At 41.0% G+C, this 17,645-nt stretch overlaps 1 protein-coding gene and 1 non-coding gene across 2 annotated transcripts in view; one reads left to right on the top strand and one right to left on the bottom strand.

Annotated features, from left to right (window-relative positions):
• Positions 1-17,645, top strand: part of Tango6 (transport and golgi organization 6 homolog) — a 148,250-nt gene that overhangs the window by 50,146 nt on the left and 80,459 nt on the right. Inside the window, exons 12-14 of the mRNA XM_090357379.1 lie at positions 3,159-3,293; positions 9,209-9,724; positions 12,846-12,903. Coding sequence (XP_090213505.1) covers positions 3,159-3,293; positions 9,209-9,724; positions 12,846-12,903 — 709 coding nt within the window. The remainder of the gene's footprint in view (positions 1-3,158; positions 3,294-9,208; positions 9,725-12,845; positions 12,904-17,645) is intronic.
• On the bottom strand, positions 14,051-14,344 carry LOC150046943 (signal recognition particle RNA). Its single transcript, XR_016539582.1, has one exon.

The following is a 17,645-nucleotide window of genomic DNA, read 5'->3' as shown; positions in this document are numbered from 1 at the left end:
AACTCAGGATCTGATACACTTATTGCACTTTTTACTAATGGCTGGCATTCTGTCCTTTGAGCCATCCCTCCACTTCTGCCTTTTGCTGCTAATTGGAGATTGAGTCTTACAGATTTATCTGCTCTGACTGGCTCCAAACCTTGAGCTTCACATCTCGGTCTCCTGAATAGATAGGATTATAGGTTTTGAGCCCATTGGTACTTGTCAGTTGTGCCTCTGTGTGTGTGTGTGTGTTTAATTTAAGAAAGGGGGAGGCTGGCAGTTTTGTTTTGTTTTTAATTTTAAAAATGGGTAGGGCTAGGAATGTGGCTTAGTGATAGTATTTGCCTAGCATACAGCATGCATGAAGCCCTGGGTTCAATTCCTCAGTACCACATAAACAGAAAAAGCCTGAGGTGACACTGTGGCTCAAGTGGTAGAGTGCTAGCCTTGAGCAAAAGAAGCTCAGGGACAGTGCCCAGGCCCTGAATTCAAGCCCCAGGACTGGCAAAATAAAAATAACAATAAATGGGGACAGTAGTGAGCTTTTAAACTCAGAGCTTTCTAGGCAAGATCTTATCATTTGAGCCATGCCTCTAGCTCTTTTCATTTTAAGGTTGTTGTTTGTTTGTTTTTTTTCATCAGTTCTGGTGCTTGAACACAGGACCTGAGTATGTCTGCAGTACCGAGGAATCAAGTCCGGGTCTTCATGCATGCTAGGCAAGCACTCTGCCACTAGGCCAAACTCCCAGCCCTTTGTTAACTTTTGACTGGGCTGGTTTTGAAAGACTATCGTCCTAATCTCTACTTCCTGAAAAGATGGGATTAATTGTACAAATCACCACATCTAGCTAGTACATAGATTTTTTTTTTGCCAGTCCTAAGGCTTCAACTCAGGGCCTGAACACTGTCCTTGGGCTTTCTCAAGGCTGGCATTCTACCACGTTAGACACAGCACCATTGCTGGGTTTTTCTAGATATGTGGTACCAAGGAATAGAACTCTGGTCTTCGTGCATGCTAGACAACCACTCTACCGCTAGGCCAAACTCCTGGTCCTACATAGATTTTTTTTTAATTTTTTATTTCAATGTATAGAGGGGTTGCAGTTATATTCGCCAGTTAGAAGGTGCGTTACTCCTCACACATTGATATCCCTTCTTATGTTTTTGTCCCCATTTCCCTCCTCCCACCCCTCTTATGTAGATTTTTTGATGTACTTCATTCACCTAGTAATATGCAATTATATTTCTTCTATGTGTATTCATGGCTTGATAGCTTATTTTTTGGTGCTAAATAATTATCTACTACATTGTGTCAACTTATTTATTCACACACTTTATGAAGGATATCTTGATTACCATGTGTGGATTTTTTTTTATGAACATAAGTTTTCAACTCCTTTGGGTAAGTATCAAGTATCAAATGCAATTACTCACTCATATGTAAAAAATATTTTTAATTTTATCTATCTATAGACAGATTTTTACGTTAGTAAGGTTTTTACCTAAAACCCAGAATAGCTTCAAACTCACATTTCCTCTACTGCAGCCTCCCTAGTATGGGATTGCTGCTACTATGCTGGGCCCTGTTAATTAATTAATTAATTAATTTATTTTTGCTAGTCCTGGGCATGAGCTCAGGGGCCTGAGCACTCTCCCTGGATTTTCTCAAGACTAGGGCTCTACCACTTGAGTCATAGTATCACTTCTGGCATTTTTCTATTTATGTGGTACCAAGAAATCAAACCCGGGTCTTCGTGCATGCTAGGCAAGCACTCTATCACTAGGCCAAACTCCCGGCCCCCATTTTTTTTTTTTCTTTTAAGAGATGGTATCTTGTTGTGTTGCCCAATCTGTCTCTTAAATCCTGGACTCAAACAGTCCTGGACTTAATCTCTTGAATAGCTGTGACTATAATTATGTGCTACCATATTAGCCTATTTACTTCTGTAAGAAACTATCAAAATGTCTTCCTTAAAGTGGTTGTACCATTTTGCATTCCCTTAGCAAGTGTGAGTTCCTATACTCCATATCCTTGTTAGCATTTGGCCTTGTCATTGTTTCTTATTTTGGCCATACTAACAGGTGTACATTTGGATTGAAGATATTCTCATTTGCCTTTCCCTAGTGACGTTTGATGTGAAACATTTTTCATATAACTGTCTGTCATCATTGTCTCTTTTTTGATCAGATTGACAAGGTATCTTTTGCCTATGTCCTCTCCTCTCCCCTGTAGCTTTTCTTTGTAGTCTCTTAATACCGTATAGAATTATTACTTCATTTTATTTTGTGAAATCCAGGTAACTACTGTTTTTGGACTGAGCCTTTGGTGCTGTATCTACCAACTCCTGGGTCACCTAGATTTTCTCTTGTGTTATCTTCCAGTAGTTTATATTGATGTCTTTAGGCTATTGGGAGTTAAACTACAAAGTACTTCTATTTTATATTCAAGAAAAGTAAAAGACGTTTGATTAGTATATTAAAATATTTTTGGAAAGTATAAATAAGCTTTCTCCTTTCCTTAGCCCTGTGTGTCCAGTGTCCAGATGATCTTTTTGAGAAGTAGACTTCTTTTTTTTTTTGGAGACACGATATCACTATTGTAGCCCACTCTGGCCTAAAATCGGAGATTCTCATACTTTGCTTCTGAGGACTGAAATTACCATGTGGAACTCCTGGTTCCTTCTTAGAAGGAAGCCAGCTCAAAGAGTATAGAAGCTTCCAGCCCCACTTCTCGTGTTTTTTGGCTTTTTCATCTCATCATCTGATGTTACCTATGGCCTTTGAAATATCCTTTATAATTAACTGGTAACTGTAAAAATCCCTGGGTTTAATTCCACGTAAAAAGAAATGGCAACATGGCTCAAATAGTAGAATGCTTATCTTGGGCAAAAGAAGCTCAGGGATAGTGCCTAGGCCCTGAGTTTAAGCCCAGGAAGAGCAAATTAAAACAAAAACAAAACAAAACAACAACAACAAAAAAAAAACTCACCAAAAAAAAAAAAAAACAAACAAAACTGGAAGACCTATGAGGTACCATACCTGTTATTCATGATTATTTGATGATTTTGCTCTTGTGATGTTGATAAAGATGAAGCTGTAGCCATAAAAAGTATGGAGAATTTGTTTTGCTTTGTTTTTTTTTCTTGTCACTGATTCTAATTGCCCTTTGGTACTAGGTTGTTGACTTTGTCGCAGCAACACTTCAGAGAGCATGTGTAAACTTGGCCTGTGAAGCAGAGAGCACTGTGGAATCACAGACACTGAGCATGGCCATGGGACTAGTAGCTGTCATGCTTGGAGGCGCTATTCAGGTGAGTGACAGACAGGAGCCAAACTTAATTGGGGAGGAAAAAAGCAAAATACCTATTATTTCCCTTCCATATCCTAGTAAAAAATGAGAATGGCTATTGTTCCTAGGAGATACAGGATAAACAAGTTGAGGTATTAATAAGAATTCTCTCCAAAGTAGAGGACAAGAAAAGAGTACCATATTCACATTGATACCTGTAAGATTTCACAATCAGAGGGCACTTAAGTACAAATTTGATGGTATTTTATATCTGAGACAAATACTAGACTGTCTAGCCTTCACACTACAAAATTTAGCCCTGGTTCCTACCACTGTACTGAGAAAATTTCTTAGCAATTCTGTACTAATAGATGCTGAATCTAGACAGAATCAATTTTAAATAGTTCCATTTAGCCTGGGATTCATATTGTATAGCATGTTAAAGCTTTGCTTTCCATTGTATGTCTTTCATATACTTAATATGTAGTTTTTTTTTGCCAGTCCTGGGCTTGAGCTCAGGGCCTGAGCACTGTCCTTGGACTTTCTCAAGGCTAGAGCTCTACCACTTGAGCCTCAGCACCACTTCCGGTTTTTCTATGTATGTGGTACCGAGGAATCGAACCCGGGTCTTCATGCATGCTAGGCAAGCACTTTAACCACTAGGCCAAACTCCTGGCCCTTAATATGTAGTTTTAAATTTTATTCATTTAAACATTTATTATATACTTGCCATGTGTCAGGCACTGAACTAAGTGACTGGGTACATAGCTTAAATGAAACAGATATGGCCTCCATGACTCAGTTCAGTAAGGGAGTCAGACTCTGATTGACTGTCCAAAAAGTAGAATTGAATGAGGTACTCCAAAGAGAATTGGAGCATTCTAAGTGAGTGAAACATCTAACTAGGCTAGAAGGCTCTGTTGAGGAAAGTGTAAGTTAAAGCTAAGACTTGAGGGTGTGTGTGGTGCCGCTGAAGGAATTTTTTCCAAGTAAAGAAACATCAACCATGAGGGCTTCTGAGCAGGAAAGGCTCAGAGTACATAAGGTACTGATAGAAGGCCAGTGTGACTAAATTGCAGTGATCCAGGTGGAAGTAGTGCCAATAAGGAGTGCCTAGGCAAGGACTAGATCATGTGTTTGGGTGGTAATAAAAATATTTATGCCACCTTAGGTTGGGAGACTACAAGAAAGCAGAATAGGGGTCTGGAGTTTGGCCTAGTGGTAGAGTGCTTACCCAGAATGCATGAAGACCGGGGTTCAATTCCTGGGTACCACATATACAGAAAAGGCCAGAAGTAGTGCTGTGCCTCAGGGAGTAGAGCTCTAGCCATGAGAAAGTCCAAGGATAGTGCTCAAGTCCTGAGTTCAAGCTCTAGGGCTGGCCAAAAAAAAAAAAAAAAAGCAGAGTAGTTCTCGTTTTCCTCTCTGGAAGTCTACTGCTGGGAACTGGTTGTTTCCTGTGAGGCTGACATGACAGATGTGAATGCCCATCCCTAACTCCTATGAGCCATCCTGAGTCATTATCCTGGATTCCTCTGACTTTGCAGATCTTTTAGTGACAGACACGTTACCCCCTGTTCTTTTGCTTTAGGTCAATTTTTTTTTCCTGTTTGATTCATGACTTCTAAAGCAATGCAGGGTTTTGTATTTGTATCCAATAAGAAGTCAAACTTCTGAATTTGGTATTAATGAACCACTGTTGTGCTTTACAGTGTTGTGCTTTGCTTTACAGTTCAGATCCTTATGCTCTTCCTGTCCTGTCAGGAGTCATCATTTTTTTTTTTCCATTCCTGGGGCTTGAACTCTGGGCTTAGACACTGTCCCTGAGCTCCTTTTGCTCAGGGCCAGTACTGTGACACATAAGCCACAGCCTCATTTCTGGATTTTTCTGTGATTAACTGGAAATAAGTTTCATTGACTTTCCTGCTCAGGCTGGCTTCAAACCACAGTCCTCAGATCTCAGCTGCCTGAGTTAGCTAGGATTCAGGCATGAACCAGCGGCCCTGAGCTTGGGAGTCACCATTTTAACTAATGAAATAAAATCAAACAGCATCTGAGCCATCTGTCTTTGCCTTAATATTTCCGTAATTAAGACAATGTTAAAAATTCATGTCTGGAAAAAGGATTTAATTGGTAGAGAGTCAAGACTTAAGACAGCTAACAAGACAACTGTAATTCCAAACTCATTTTCTGTAATTTAAGGGTTGGTTAAAGTATGTTGGTAACTCTTCTCTGTCCCCCCAGGAAGCAATTTCTGCATGACGTTACAGAGTCCATGGATCTCTAAATCACTGTTGTATGAAGCCTAATAGCCCATTTTAAATTTTTTGTTGTTGTTGTAGGGTAAGCACTGTTCCTGCACTTTTGTGCTCAAGACTAGTGCTCTACCACTTTGAACCACAGCTCCACTTCTGGTTTTCTAGTGATTAATTGGTATTAAGAGTTTCAAGGGCCTTCCTGCTTGGGCTGCTTCAGATCCTCAGATCTCAACCTCCTTAGTATTTAGGATTATAGGTATGAACCACCATTTCCTGGGTAATCTAGATCTTAAGATTTTTAGGAAGAACCCAAACTGTAATTGTTGCAGGAAGACAGTGGTGCCTACCAGTGAAAACTGGGCTTCTGATCTGTGTGTATGTGTGTGTGTGTGTGTGTGTGTGTGTGTGTGTGCGCATGCAAGTGTGCAAGTAAGCATATATGCTAGTTCAGGGGCTAGAACTTTGGGCCTGGGCACTGTCCATCAGTTTTTTTTTGTTCAAGGACAGTGCTGTACCATTTGAGCCACTGTTCCACTTCTGATTTTTTGGTTGTTAATTGGGAATCAGAATCTCATGGGCTTTCCTGCCTGAGCTGGCTTTAAACTATGACACTTAGATCTCAGTCTTGTCTTGGCGTAGCTAGAATTACAGATGTGAGCCATCCATGCTCACCTTCAATTGTTCAGAGAAGCTCAGTTATTTCTGTACTAAAGACTGGAGATTTTTTTTCTGTCTTCCATTGGTTTTTTTTTCTTTTCTTTTTTTTGTGTGTGGGGGAACAAAAGTATTTGCAGAAGTTCCTCAACAGATTCCTGTTTCATTTGTCAAAGTAGGGTCATCTAACCTCACTAATTGAAAGGAGGGCTAGGACAGAGGTTTCTAGCTTCTGTTGGCAGTGAGGACATGGGGAAGGGAGATGAAGTAGCCAATCAAGGTTGGGAACATGTTAGTCCTGTTTTTCAGATGATGATTTGAGTTCCAAGGTAGTAGAACTGGGAGTTGAACACAAGTCTTGAGATTATAAATTTCATACTTGGTTGCCTATAGTGGCATAAATCCCAGCACTCTGGAGCCTGAGACTGGAGGATCTCAGGTTCCAAGGAGGTCTGGAACATATAATGAGATCCTGTATTTTTTTTTTTAAAGCCCAGAGTTGGTATCTCACATCTGTAATTCTAGCTGCTCAGGAGGCTGAGACCCAAGGATAGCATTTCAAAGCTAGCCAGGCAAGATAGTCCATGAGACATTTACCTCTAGTCAACTAAAGAAAAACAGAAAAAGCCTAAGATGGATCTTAAGTGGTAGAGTGCTAGCCTTAAGCAAAAAAATCTCAGGGACAATGTCCAGGCCCTGAGTTCAAACCCCAGTAGTAGCACAAAAAGCCAAAACAAAACCAAAAAACTTTCCATCTTTACCTTACAATATTTGAGTATTTTAGGATTAACTGATGCACTAAATATTTGTTAAATGCCTTTCTACTCTCACAGAGCTTAGGCTACCTATGATGAGTCTGATGAATTGATCATTACCTTTATGCGCTTAAACATAGGACCTTATATTCTTACTTGTCTTTTTTCTTTACAGCTGGTGCTCTGCTACTTGCCAGGCTTTTGATGATTAATTAGAGATAAGAGTCTTAAGGATTTGTCAGCATGAGTTGGCTTTGAACCTCAATCCTCAGATTAAGTCTCCTGAGTAGTGTAGATTGTAGGCATGAGCCTCACCAGTGCCTCAGCAATTGCATCAGCTATTTTTTTAAAAAGTTTTAAAAATGATTCACATTTCTATATTGTATGTATTTATATATATGGTTCATTATGAAACAGGATAAGACTGTAGGACCTGCTCCATAGTGACTTAAAACAAAAGTAAAAATAACTATTTGCAAATAAATTTCATGATGTATCTGAAGAAAGACTTAGCCTACAAATGGATCAGTCAGATAGCTAAGGACACCATGTGTACAGAACTAAAAGCACAATGTAAATTTTCACAATTGGGAAGTTTTAGGCAGAGTTTATTTTTTTAAGTACTGGAGATTGCTCTTTCATTTTGTTTTTGAGATAAAATCTCATTACCTTACCTGTGCTGCCCTTAAACTTATGATCTTCATACTTCCTAAGTAGCTGAGATTACAGACATGTACTATCATGTCTGGGTTTACCAGACCACACTTAACTGCCTGGTAAAAAGCTTCCCTTAGGAACTTTGCCCTTCTTTTCTTCTTCTTTTTTTTTTTTTCCCTTACTAGTCCTGGGGCTTCAACTCAGGGCCTAAACACTGTCTTTGGGCTTTCTCAAGGCTTGAGCCCTTCCACTTGAACCACAGCACCACTTCCAGCTTTTTTTCCTATGTATGTGCTACCAAGGAGTCAAACCCTGGTCTCTGTGCATGCTAGGCAAGCACTCTATCACTAGGCCAAACTCCCAGCCCCTTCTTAAGAACTTTGTACTTAACTTTTGAAGATCTTATATGTGTCCTTTTACATATGCCTGCCCTTCTCTGGTTGTCACCCCAAATCTGATAGGCTTCTGGATACCATTCTCTTTCTCTTAGGCCTTATCCTTGATCCCTTTTAACCAGTGAAAAACCAGGTTTTTTTTGTAATATAATTTTTTCATTATTATTATTTATTTTATGTGTGTGTGTATGGGTCATGGGGCTTGAATTCCTGGTCTGGGCACTGTCCATGAGCTCTTCAGCTCAAAGCTACCACCTTACCCCTGGGCCTGGGTGTTGTCCCTGAACTCTTAAGCTCAAGGCTACCATCCTATCCCTGGAGCTATAGCCCCACTTCCCATTTTCTAGTGAGATAAAAGTCTAAGGTTCTTTAGTGCCTGGGCTGGCTTTGAACTTTGATCCTCAGATCTCAGCCTCCTGAGTAGTTAGGATTACAGGCGTGAGTCACCACACCCAGCTGGGATTTGACTTCTTTTTTTTTTTTTGCCAGTCCTGGGCTTGAGCTCAGGGCCTGAGCACTGTCCTTGGACTTTCTCAAGGCTAGAGCTCTACCACTTGAGCCTCAGCACCACTTCCGGCTTTTTTCTATGTGTGTGGTACCGAGGAATCGAACCTGGGTCTTCATGCATGCTAGGCAAGCACTTTAACCACTAGGCCAAACTCCCGGCCCCGGAATTTGACTTCTTGAATTAAAATCTTAACTGTCTTCTAATTTCTTACCTTGGGTATCTCATTTAAGTTTTTTTTTTTTTTTTTGTTTGTTTGTTTTTGTGGGAGTCATGGGGCTTGAACTCTGGGCCTAGGCACTCACTGACTGTCCTTAGTGCCTGGTCTTTAATGCCTGAGCTGGCTTTGAACTGAGATCCTTAGATCTCAGCCTCCTGAGTAGTTAGGATTACAGGCACGAGCTACCATGCCCAGCTCACTTAAGTATTCCATGCTTTAGTTTCCCTCTTTAAAATGTAGGCACTAAGAGAAACTTGTTTTATAGGGAGATAAATGAGTGTGTTTGTTAACTTGGAAAAGTATCTGTAGCTGGCAAGTGTTCAGAAATGTTAGCTCTTCTTACTAGTGTTTGACACAGGTGATAATTTATTTGATTGCACAGTGAACAAGATATGACCCTTACCCTTCATATTCAGAATGTGTTTCCTGGGCTTAGGCTCTGTTAATATTTGCCACATTCATTTCAACTTGGCATCTTTATTTCATTTTGTAGTTGAAGTCAGGTGATTTTGCAGTCCTGAAGCAGTTGCTCCCTCTGTTGGAGACGGTTTCCAACACCTATCCTGACCCTGTCATCCAGGAACTTGCCACTGATCTCCGTATCACCATCTCTACCCATGGAGCCTTTGCCACTGAGTCTGTCAGTGTGGCTGCCCAAAGTACCCTGAGAAGAAAAGATCCAGAAAGGAAAGTGGAAGAACAACAACAAACCAGTCATGACAGACACACAGGGGTAGCTCAGAGCCACCGGGAACAACAGCAAAGCCATGAGACATCCCCCCAAACAGGCCAGAAGTATAACACTCCATTCATTTCTAAAGAAGGCAGTGAGCCCAGGACTACCACAGACAAGAAATCAGGAAACATCACTGAAGAACAGCTCCAAGAGGTTCTTTTGTCTGCTTATGACCCTCAGATTCCAACTCGGGCTGCTGCCCTGCGAACACTTTCCCATTGGATAGAGCAAAGAGAAGCAAAAGCCCTTGAGAGGCAAGAGAGGCTTCTCCAGGTGAGTAAAACAAAGACCTGGGGCACAGGGAAGGCTGTGTCCAGGAACATGCATTCAGTTCAGGTGGCATTGGGGCATTTAGGGTATATGAAGTACTATTCTGGACTATCCTCCAGGAACTTTTTCTTTTTTTCAGGGTGGGGGGTCATGGTGCTTGAACTCTGAGCCTGAATGCTGTCCCTGAGCTCTTCAGCTCAAGGCTACCACCCTACCCCTGGAGCCACAGCCCCACTTCTGGTTTTTTAGTGATTAATTGGAGATGAGAGTTTCTCGGATTTCCATGCCCGGGCTGGCTTTGAACCGCAATCCTCAGATCTCAGTCTCCTGACTAGCTAGGATTACAAGTGTGAGCCACTGCACCTGGCTTCCAGAAAGTTTTTCATCCACTCTTTCCCCCCCACTCCCTCCCCCACCTCTGTTTTATGGTACTGAAGTTTGAACTTAAGGCCTTATGCTTGCCTCTTTTTTTAATTATTATTACTCTCAAAGTAGCATTTTATGCCTAAACTGGCCTGCAATCCTATTTGTGCTTCCACTGTAGCTAGAATGACAGATATTGGCCACCCCACACCAGTCATTAGTTGAGATAGAGTCTCTCAAATTTTTATGCCTGGGTTGGACTTGAACTGTGATTCTCTAATCTCTGCTTCCCAAGTAGTCAGGCTTGATCTATGGCACCCAGCTTCCTCTAAAAACTTATAACTGATACGAGGAAGCAAGACTTAGGCATAGCAAGCTGGGCACCAGAAGCTCATGCCTGAATTCCTAGCTTCTCAGGAAGCTGAGCTCTGAGGATAGGAGTTTGAAGCTACCCTAGGCAAGGAAGTCCATGAGACTTTGTGTTACAGAGACTTGGAAGACCGCATAGGGATACTCATCAACTGAGTGCAGAAACTCTTACATGCATGAAATACTTCAGACAAAGAGAATTGCAATCTTCTAGGGCACATAAGGCTTGGTATAGCCATAACAAACTGATAAAAGTCTGAATATCTGAAAGGAGATAGAAGAACAGAAGCAAATACCCAAATATGGGGAAGTATCCATCCTAGATAAGTCACCTGTCTTTCTGGACCCCCTGTATACAGAAAAGTATTGAGTAGGACTGGATCTCCTCCATTTTTCTTGTTTAAATTCATTCATTCAAATTTTCATGTTTAAATTCTAGAACCACACAGCAGAATAGATAATGCTTAGTGAGAATCTTTTCTCTTTGGTGGAAATTACTCTGACCTCAGTATGGATCAAACATTATGAGCAACAATCTTGAAACAACTGCTTGGGAACCAGTCCCAAGTCAATAGTTAAATAGTTAAATAGTTGAGACTTTAGGATAGTGATGATCTATTCCATATGCCCTAGCCCTTGAACTAAAAATTATAATTCTGATTGAAATATCTGTTATAGTTACTAAAGTAATGGAGCTAATTGTATAGTAATAATAACAACTGATATCTATTGAACCAAGCCATATACCTTATAAACACTATTATAATCTCCACACAACTGCAATTTTGGTATTATCCCCCTCCTCCCACTTTTTTTTTTTTTTTTTTTGGTCCTCGCGCTTGAACTCTAGGCCTAGGCATTGTCCCTGAGCTCTTCAGCTCAAAGCTAGTGCTTTACCACTTGAGCCACAGTATCACTTCTAGTTTTCTCATGGATAATTAGAGATGAGTCTCAAGGTCTTTCCTGCCTGGGCTGGCTTTGAACCACAATCTTTAGATCTCAGCCTCTTGAGTAGTGAGGATTACAGGCGTGAGCCACTAGCACCCGGCGATCATCCCATTTTTAAAATGAGAAAACCCAAAACACAGAAATATCCTGATGATTTTCTGACATTGAAATATTGCTGCAAACTTAAGTGTACATATTCTTTGAGTAATCATTAAAAATATCCCTGACAGTACCTGAGCTGCTGAATGTTATGAACATATTTGGAATTTTCTTTAGCTTCACTTAACCTTGATTTGATATTCATAACTGGTCACTAAGTACCATCAATTCTTTTTTCTTTTTTTCTTTTTTTTTTTTTCCAGTCCTGGGGCTTAAACTCAGGGCCTGGGCACTGTCCTTGGACTTTCTCAAGGCTAGAGCTCTATCACTTGAGCTACAACACCATTTCCAGCTTTTTTCTGTGTATATGGTACTGAGGCAAGCACTCTACCACTAGACCAAACTCCCAGCCCCAGTCTATTTTTTTTTTCTAAGAAGTCATTCAAAATGTATTTTATTCTTTATTCTGTTGGATACTATCCTAGATTAAGTTTTTCTTACTCCCCACAATTTTGAGCCTGGCCATCTTCTCAAATGGCCTAATCTTAGACTCTCCTTAATACACATTTGCAGTTGACACCTGGAGAATTTCTGAATTATAAGATGTATTCAGAGTCATGTATTACTAATGTCAATTGAAGGGGTATAACATGAAAGATTAAAATAATAATAGCCAGACACCAGTGGCTCAAGCCTATAGTCCTAGATACTAAGGAGGCTGAGATCTGAGGATTTTGGTTCAAAGCCAGCCCAGGCATACTTGAGACTTTTATCTCCAATTAACCACCAGAAAACCAGAAGTGATGCTGTGGCTCAAGTGCTCTAGCCTTGAGCTGAAGAGTTCAGGCCCAGAGTTCAAGCCCCACTACTGACAAAGAAAATAAAAATAAATAAGACAAATGGATTCAGTTATCTCAATAATGACATCTTTATCTCACCTGCAATTGCATATGCTTTGTTAGTGCAGTGGAACAGTATGAGATTATAGCACATGTGCTGTCAATTGCACAGAACCCCCACACCTTAGCTCTTATATAACAGTCTGTCATTTATTACATCATATGTGAGAATGTGGTCATTGGGATGACAAAAATACTGAGAATATTCTTCCAGATACTCATTACTATGACTACTGCTAGTATGTACTTGACTACTCCAAGTAGCTCTTTCTTCCTTCTTCACTTTTTAACTGTTATAAAAATTAGAATTGAAAGCACATACACTATTTTCTTTGAAAGATTATAAACCAGACAAGTTTTTAGTTAGGAAGAAAAATTTGCACTTTTTTGAGGCTACAAGTAAAGGGTTCTCTGCAATTCATATTGCTCTTTGTTTGTGGTTCTAGATATTCTTGGAGAACTTGGAACATGAGGACACTTTTGTGTATTTGTCTGCAATTCAAGGTAAGTTAGTCCTAATTAAAGGACTTTGAATCTATGGACCAAAATTTATATTATATTTGCTTGCATAAAAGTCTTTAACCAAGGGGATGGGATTTTGGCCTAATGGTAGAGTGCCTGCCTAACATACACAAGACCCGGGTTCAATTCCTTGGTATCATTTACATAGAAAAAGCCAGAAGTGGTATTGTGACTCAGTGGCAAACCACTATTCTTGAGAAAAGCCCAAGGACAGGTCTTGAGTTCAAGCTCCAGGACTGGCAAAATAAAGTAAAATAAAAAGGTCTCTAAAGCCTTGCTGTCCCCAGATGCTACTATCCATTTGTCCTCTTTCTGGCCCATAGCATGGACATTCTTTAACTTCCGACAATAATATTCTTCTATACATCTCAGTGCCTTGTAATGATAAAAAAGTTTTTACTTTTGTTTGCTCATTGTTCTCTAACATTAAATTTCATTCTCCTTTTTAATTCAATGCTATAAAAACTAGCTCACACATGACCTCTTATTATATTAACCTTTCATGGTTCTTCACTGATATCAGGAAGCACCTTTGCTCTCTAAAAGAATCTTATGGTTTCTGTGGTTTGGTTTGTTTCTTTTGGCAAATTGGGTCTTTGCATTTGCTAAGAATTTATTCTACCCCTCGAGCCATACCTCTAGCCCTTTTTGTTTGTTTTTCTGGTTTTTGTTTTGTTGTACTTGTTATTGAACCTGTGATTTTATACATGATCTTATACATCTTATACAAACACTCTGCCACTGAGCCATACTTCAAGCTCAGTCTCAGGTACTTAGTAATTTCTTATCAAAAGAATTTTGTGACTGGGAGCATAGCCCAGTTATAGAGTGCTCATTTCGCATGCAAAAATCCCTGGGTTCAATTCCTTGTTACCACATGCACAGAAAAAGCTGGATGTGGCACTATGGCTCAAGTGGCAGAACGCTACCCTGAGCAAAAGGAGCTCAGGGAGAGTGCCCGGGCCCAGAGTTCAAGCCCCAGGACCACCCCCTTCCCCCAAATAAAAACTCTCAATGTTTTAATTGCCCGTGTACAAAGAGGTTACAATTCTATAAGACAATTACTTTTTGTTGGATTGCTAGATAATAATGTAGTGATCTGTATGACTTCTTAGATTTTTTTTTTGCCAGTCCTGGGGCTTGAACTCAGGGCCTGAGCACTATCCTTGGGCTTTCTCAAGGCTAGAGGTCTGCCACTTGAGCCACAGCACCACTTCCAGCTTTTTCGACCTGGGCTGGTTCACCCCTCCTTAGGCAACCTGGTATTCCCCCGCTCCCAGTAGGTCACCATATCGATGCCGAACTTAGTGCAGACACCTGATCGGCATAGCGCATTGCAGCCCAGAACTCCTGGACTCAAGCAATCCTCCAGGCTCAGCCTTCCGAGTAGCTGGGATTACAGACGCATACCACTGCGCCTGGCACTTCCAGCTTTTTCTATGTATGTGGTACTGAGGAATCTTGCGTGCGAGGCAAGCACTCTTACCACTAGGTCAAACTCCCAGTCCCCCTCATCCCCCCTTTTTTTGCTGGTATTATGGCTTGAAGTCAAAGCCACAGTGCTCATATCCAGTATACTAGTTAGTACTTGAGCAACACCATCAGCCATGCTTTTTGCTGGTTATTTTGGCAATATAGTCTCTTGGACTTTTCTGCCTAGGTTGACTTAAAACCAATATTCTCCTTCAAAATAGCTAGGATCATTGTATCACTTTTACAACTACAGACCAGTTGAGGTTCAGCATGTTAAGCTGGGCTTGACTGGACAGCTGTGCTTCTTCCTGCAGGTCTGGGGACTGGCTCTGTGCAAGCATTCCTAATTGTTCTTTGTCAGTAACCTTCCAGAACATGTTTTCCTGGAGGTGATGTTGGAAGTACTAGAGAGCAAGCAAAAAATCGAAAGGCCTATTTAGACCTAAGCTTCAAACAACATCCTGTCATTTCTGCCTCATTCTATTGGCCAAAGTAAGTCATGTAGTCCAGCCTGAAAGCCAAAAATATCCTCTGTCCCTGTAGTGGGACAAGCTGCCAAGACTCATAGCACAGGTTGTGGATGCAGAGGGTGCAGAAATCATACCAGTAAGGCAGTTCTTCATACAGTGTGTTCTGTTTACTTTTCAAAAGCAAGGCTCACAAGGAGCACAGAAGTGTGAACAGGTTCTGACAGGCTCAGAGTGCAATTTGGGTTTGTTTTATACAGACTTAGTATTTGAAGCTTAAGAGATAATGCAGGGAGGAAAACATGCAGAGATGAAGACCTGAGCCCTTCTTTATTCAACAAATATACATTGTGTACCTACTATATATCCAGCTTTTTAGATTAACTGTGAGTTGTTGTGTCAAGGTTGAAAGGCAAAACAAATTCTTCAAAGGAAACAAAGTGTGACCACCTAAGGAGGTAAAAAAGCAAGTTACGTGAAATCAGGCAAGATGGGGAACCTTTTTCTGCCCTTAGGATATTTATAGTATCATTCAAGGCCCATACAAAATTATCAATACAGAAAGTAGAGATGTGGCTCAAGTGTTAGAACTTCAGTCCTGAGCAGAAAGCTCAGAGTATGAGTCCCTGAGTTCAAGCCCCATTACTGACACCAAAAAATAAAAAACAAAATTATCAATATAGGTAGATGGCTACAGGCAGCTGATAAAAAAACATAGGTCTCTGATCTGATTTGCCACACATCAAATGATTTCACAGCCTTATAGCACCTTAAGGCTAGAGGTCCTCACCCCCAGTAGAGGGTTTCAGGAGAGAAATTCAATTAACGGAATGTGGAGAGGTAGAGGAGCCCTGGAGGCTCCGTTCCCTAGTGCTAAGGGGGCCTCATGAGGTAATGTGACATGGCATGGTAATTATGGAAATCAGAGAAATCAAGAAAGCAGTAACTGTCAGGCACTGGTGGCTCACGCCTGTAATCCTAGCTACTCAGAAGGCTGACATCTGAGGGTTGCAATTTGAAGCCAGCCCAGGCAGGAAAGTCCATGAGACTCTTATCTAATAAACTAATCAAGAAAATCCAGAAATGACATTGTGGCTCAAGTGGTAGAATGCTAGTTTTGAGCACAAAGGCTCAGGGACAGTGCCCAGAGTTCAAGACCCAGAACCAGCAAAGAAAAAAATTAAAAATTAAAAAATTAAAAATAAATGGGCTGGGTGACTGGGAGTTTGGCCTAGTGGAAGTGGTGCTATGACTCAAGTGGTAGAGCACTAGCCTTGAGGAAAAAACCCAAGGACAGTGCCCAGGCTCTGAGTTCAAGTTAAAAAAAAAAAAAAGATAAAATAAAAAATAAAAAAATAAATGGCTGGACAAGGGTTCTCATGCCTGTAAGCCTAGCTACTCTGGAGGATGAGATCTGAAGATCTCAATTTAAAGTTAGCACGGCACTAAAGTCCTTGAGACTCTTATCTCCAATTAACCACCAGAAAACCAGAAGTGGCACTGTGGTTCAAGGGGTAGGGCTGTGGCCTTGAGTTGAGGAGTTCAGGGACAACGCTCAGGCCCAGAGTTCAAGTCCCACAACCGAGAAAGAAAGAGAGGAGGGTGGGGAGAGAGAGAAAGGGAAAAAAGAGAAAAAGAATGCCTCGAATTATTAACTCCTAGGCTTTCCCCAAAAAACGGTCATGGTGATTTTTTTTTCCTTAAAGGACTAGGATTTGGGAAGTGGTGGTATGCCATTCTAATGCAGCAGCATTGCTGATTAGAATAAGCTTTTAGCTGATTAACCTATTGAGCTCATTAGCCTCTAGGATCTGCTGTAAAAATGGCAACTGTTGGTGTTGTGTTTGTTTTTAGTGATTTAAATTGGTGTGCTAATCAGTTAGTAGCTAATTTGGTGATGAAAAACATGGGAGGTGGCAGTGTAATTTCTCCTCTTAGTTCCCCAAGATGGACAAGATTGAACTAATTGATGTTTTGGTGTTTGTAATAATGCACTTAAAAGCCAAGGCCTTGGGTGAATTTCCCATTAGGAAAGGCAAGAACTGAATTTTCCCACCTGCGTTGCCAAGGTAGTTTCCCTAGGCCTAAACCACTGCAGCATCAAAGCCCATCCCAGACAAGTTCTACAGGATAGGGAGGGAGGCCTATATATCCCCCTTCATTTTGGGGAATGTGTGTACATTTAAAGTTTCCCACATCTAGGCTGCCAAAATGGCTCCACATTAGAGCTACAGTGTCTGATTTTGTTTAGTTTATGGATATATTGGATTTCTTTTATGAGTTCTCATGAGTTCTGTTTGTCGATGTCATGGTAGAGGACATAGAAAAATAAAATTCTGCTGGCATAGTGCCGGGAATGTGGCCTAGTGGTGGAGTGCTGGCCTCCCATGCTCAAAGCCCTGGGGTTGATTCGTTGGTACCACATACATAGAAAAAGCTGGAAGTGGTGCTGTGGCTCAAGTAGTAGAATATTAGCCTCGAGAAAGCCCAAGAACAGTGCCTAGGCTGAGTTCAAGCCCCAGGACTTAAAAAAAGAAAAAAAAAAATCTGCCAGGCACGGTGGCTCATGCCTATACTCCTAGCTACTCAGGAGGCTGAGATCTGAGGATTAAGGTTCAAAGCCAGCCGGGGCACAAAAGGACCTAACCTCTAGAAAATGGGAAGTGGGGGTTGGCTCAAAGGTAGGGCAGTAGCCTTGAGCTCTGCCTTGAGCTAAAGAGCTCAAGGCCCAGGCCCCAGAGTTCAAGCCCCACACAGACAATAAAGAAGGAAGGAAAGGAAAGG

The sequence above is a fragment of the Megascapheus bottae genome, chromosome 24, assembly GCF_031878675.1.
Source record: "Megascapheus bottae isolate mThoBot1 chromosome 24, mThoBot2.hap1, whole genome shotgun sequence".
In the NCBI taxonomy this organism is placed as follows: Eukaryota; Metazoa; Chordata; class Mammalia; order Rodentia; family Geomyidae; genus Megascapheus; species Megascapheus bottae.
This window is presented reverse-complemented; position numbering and strand designations above follow the sequence as displayed.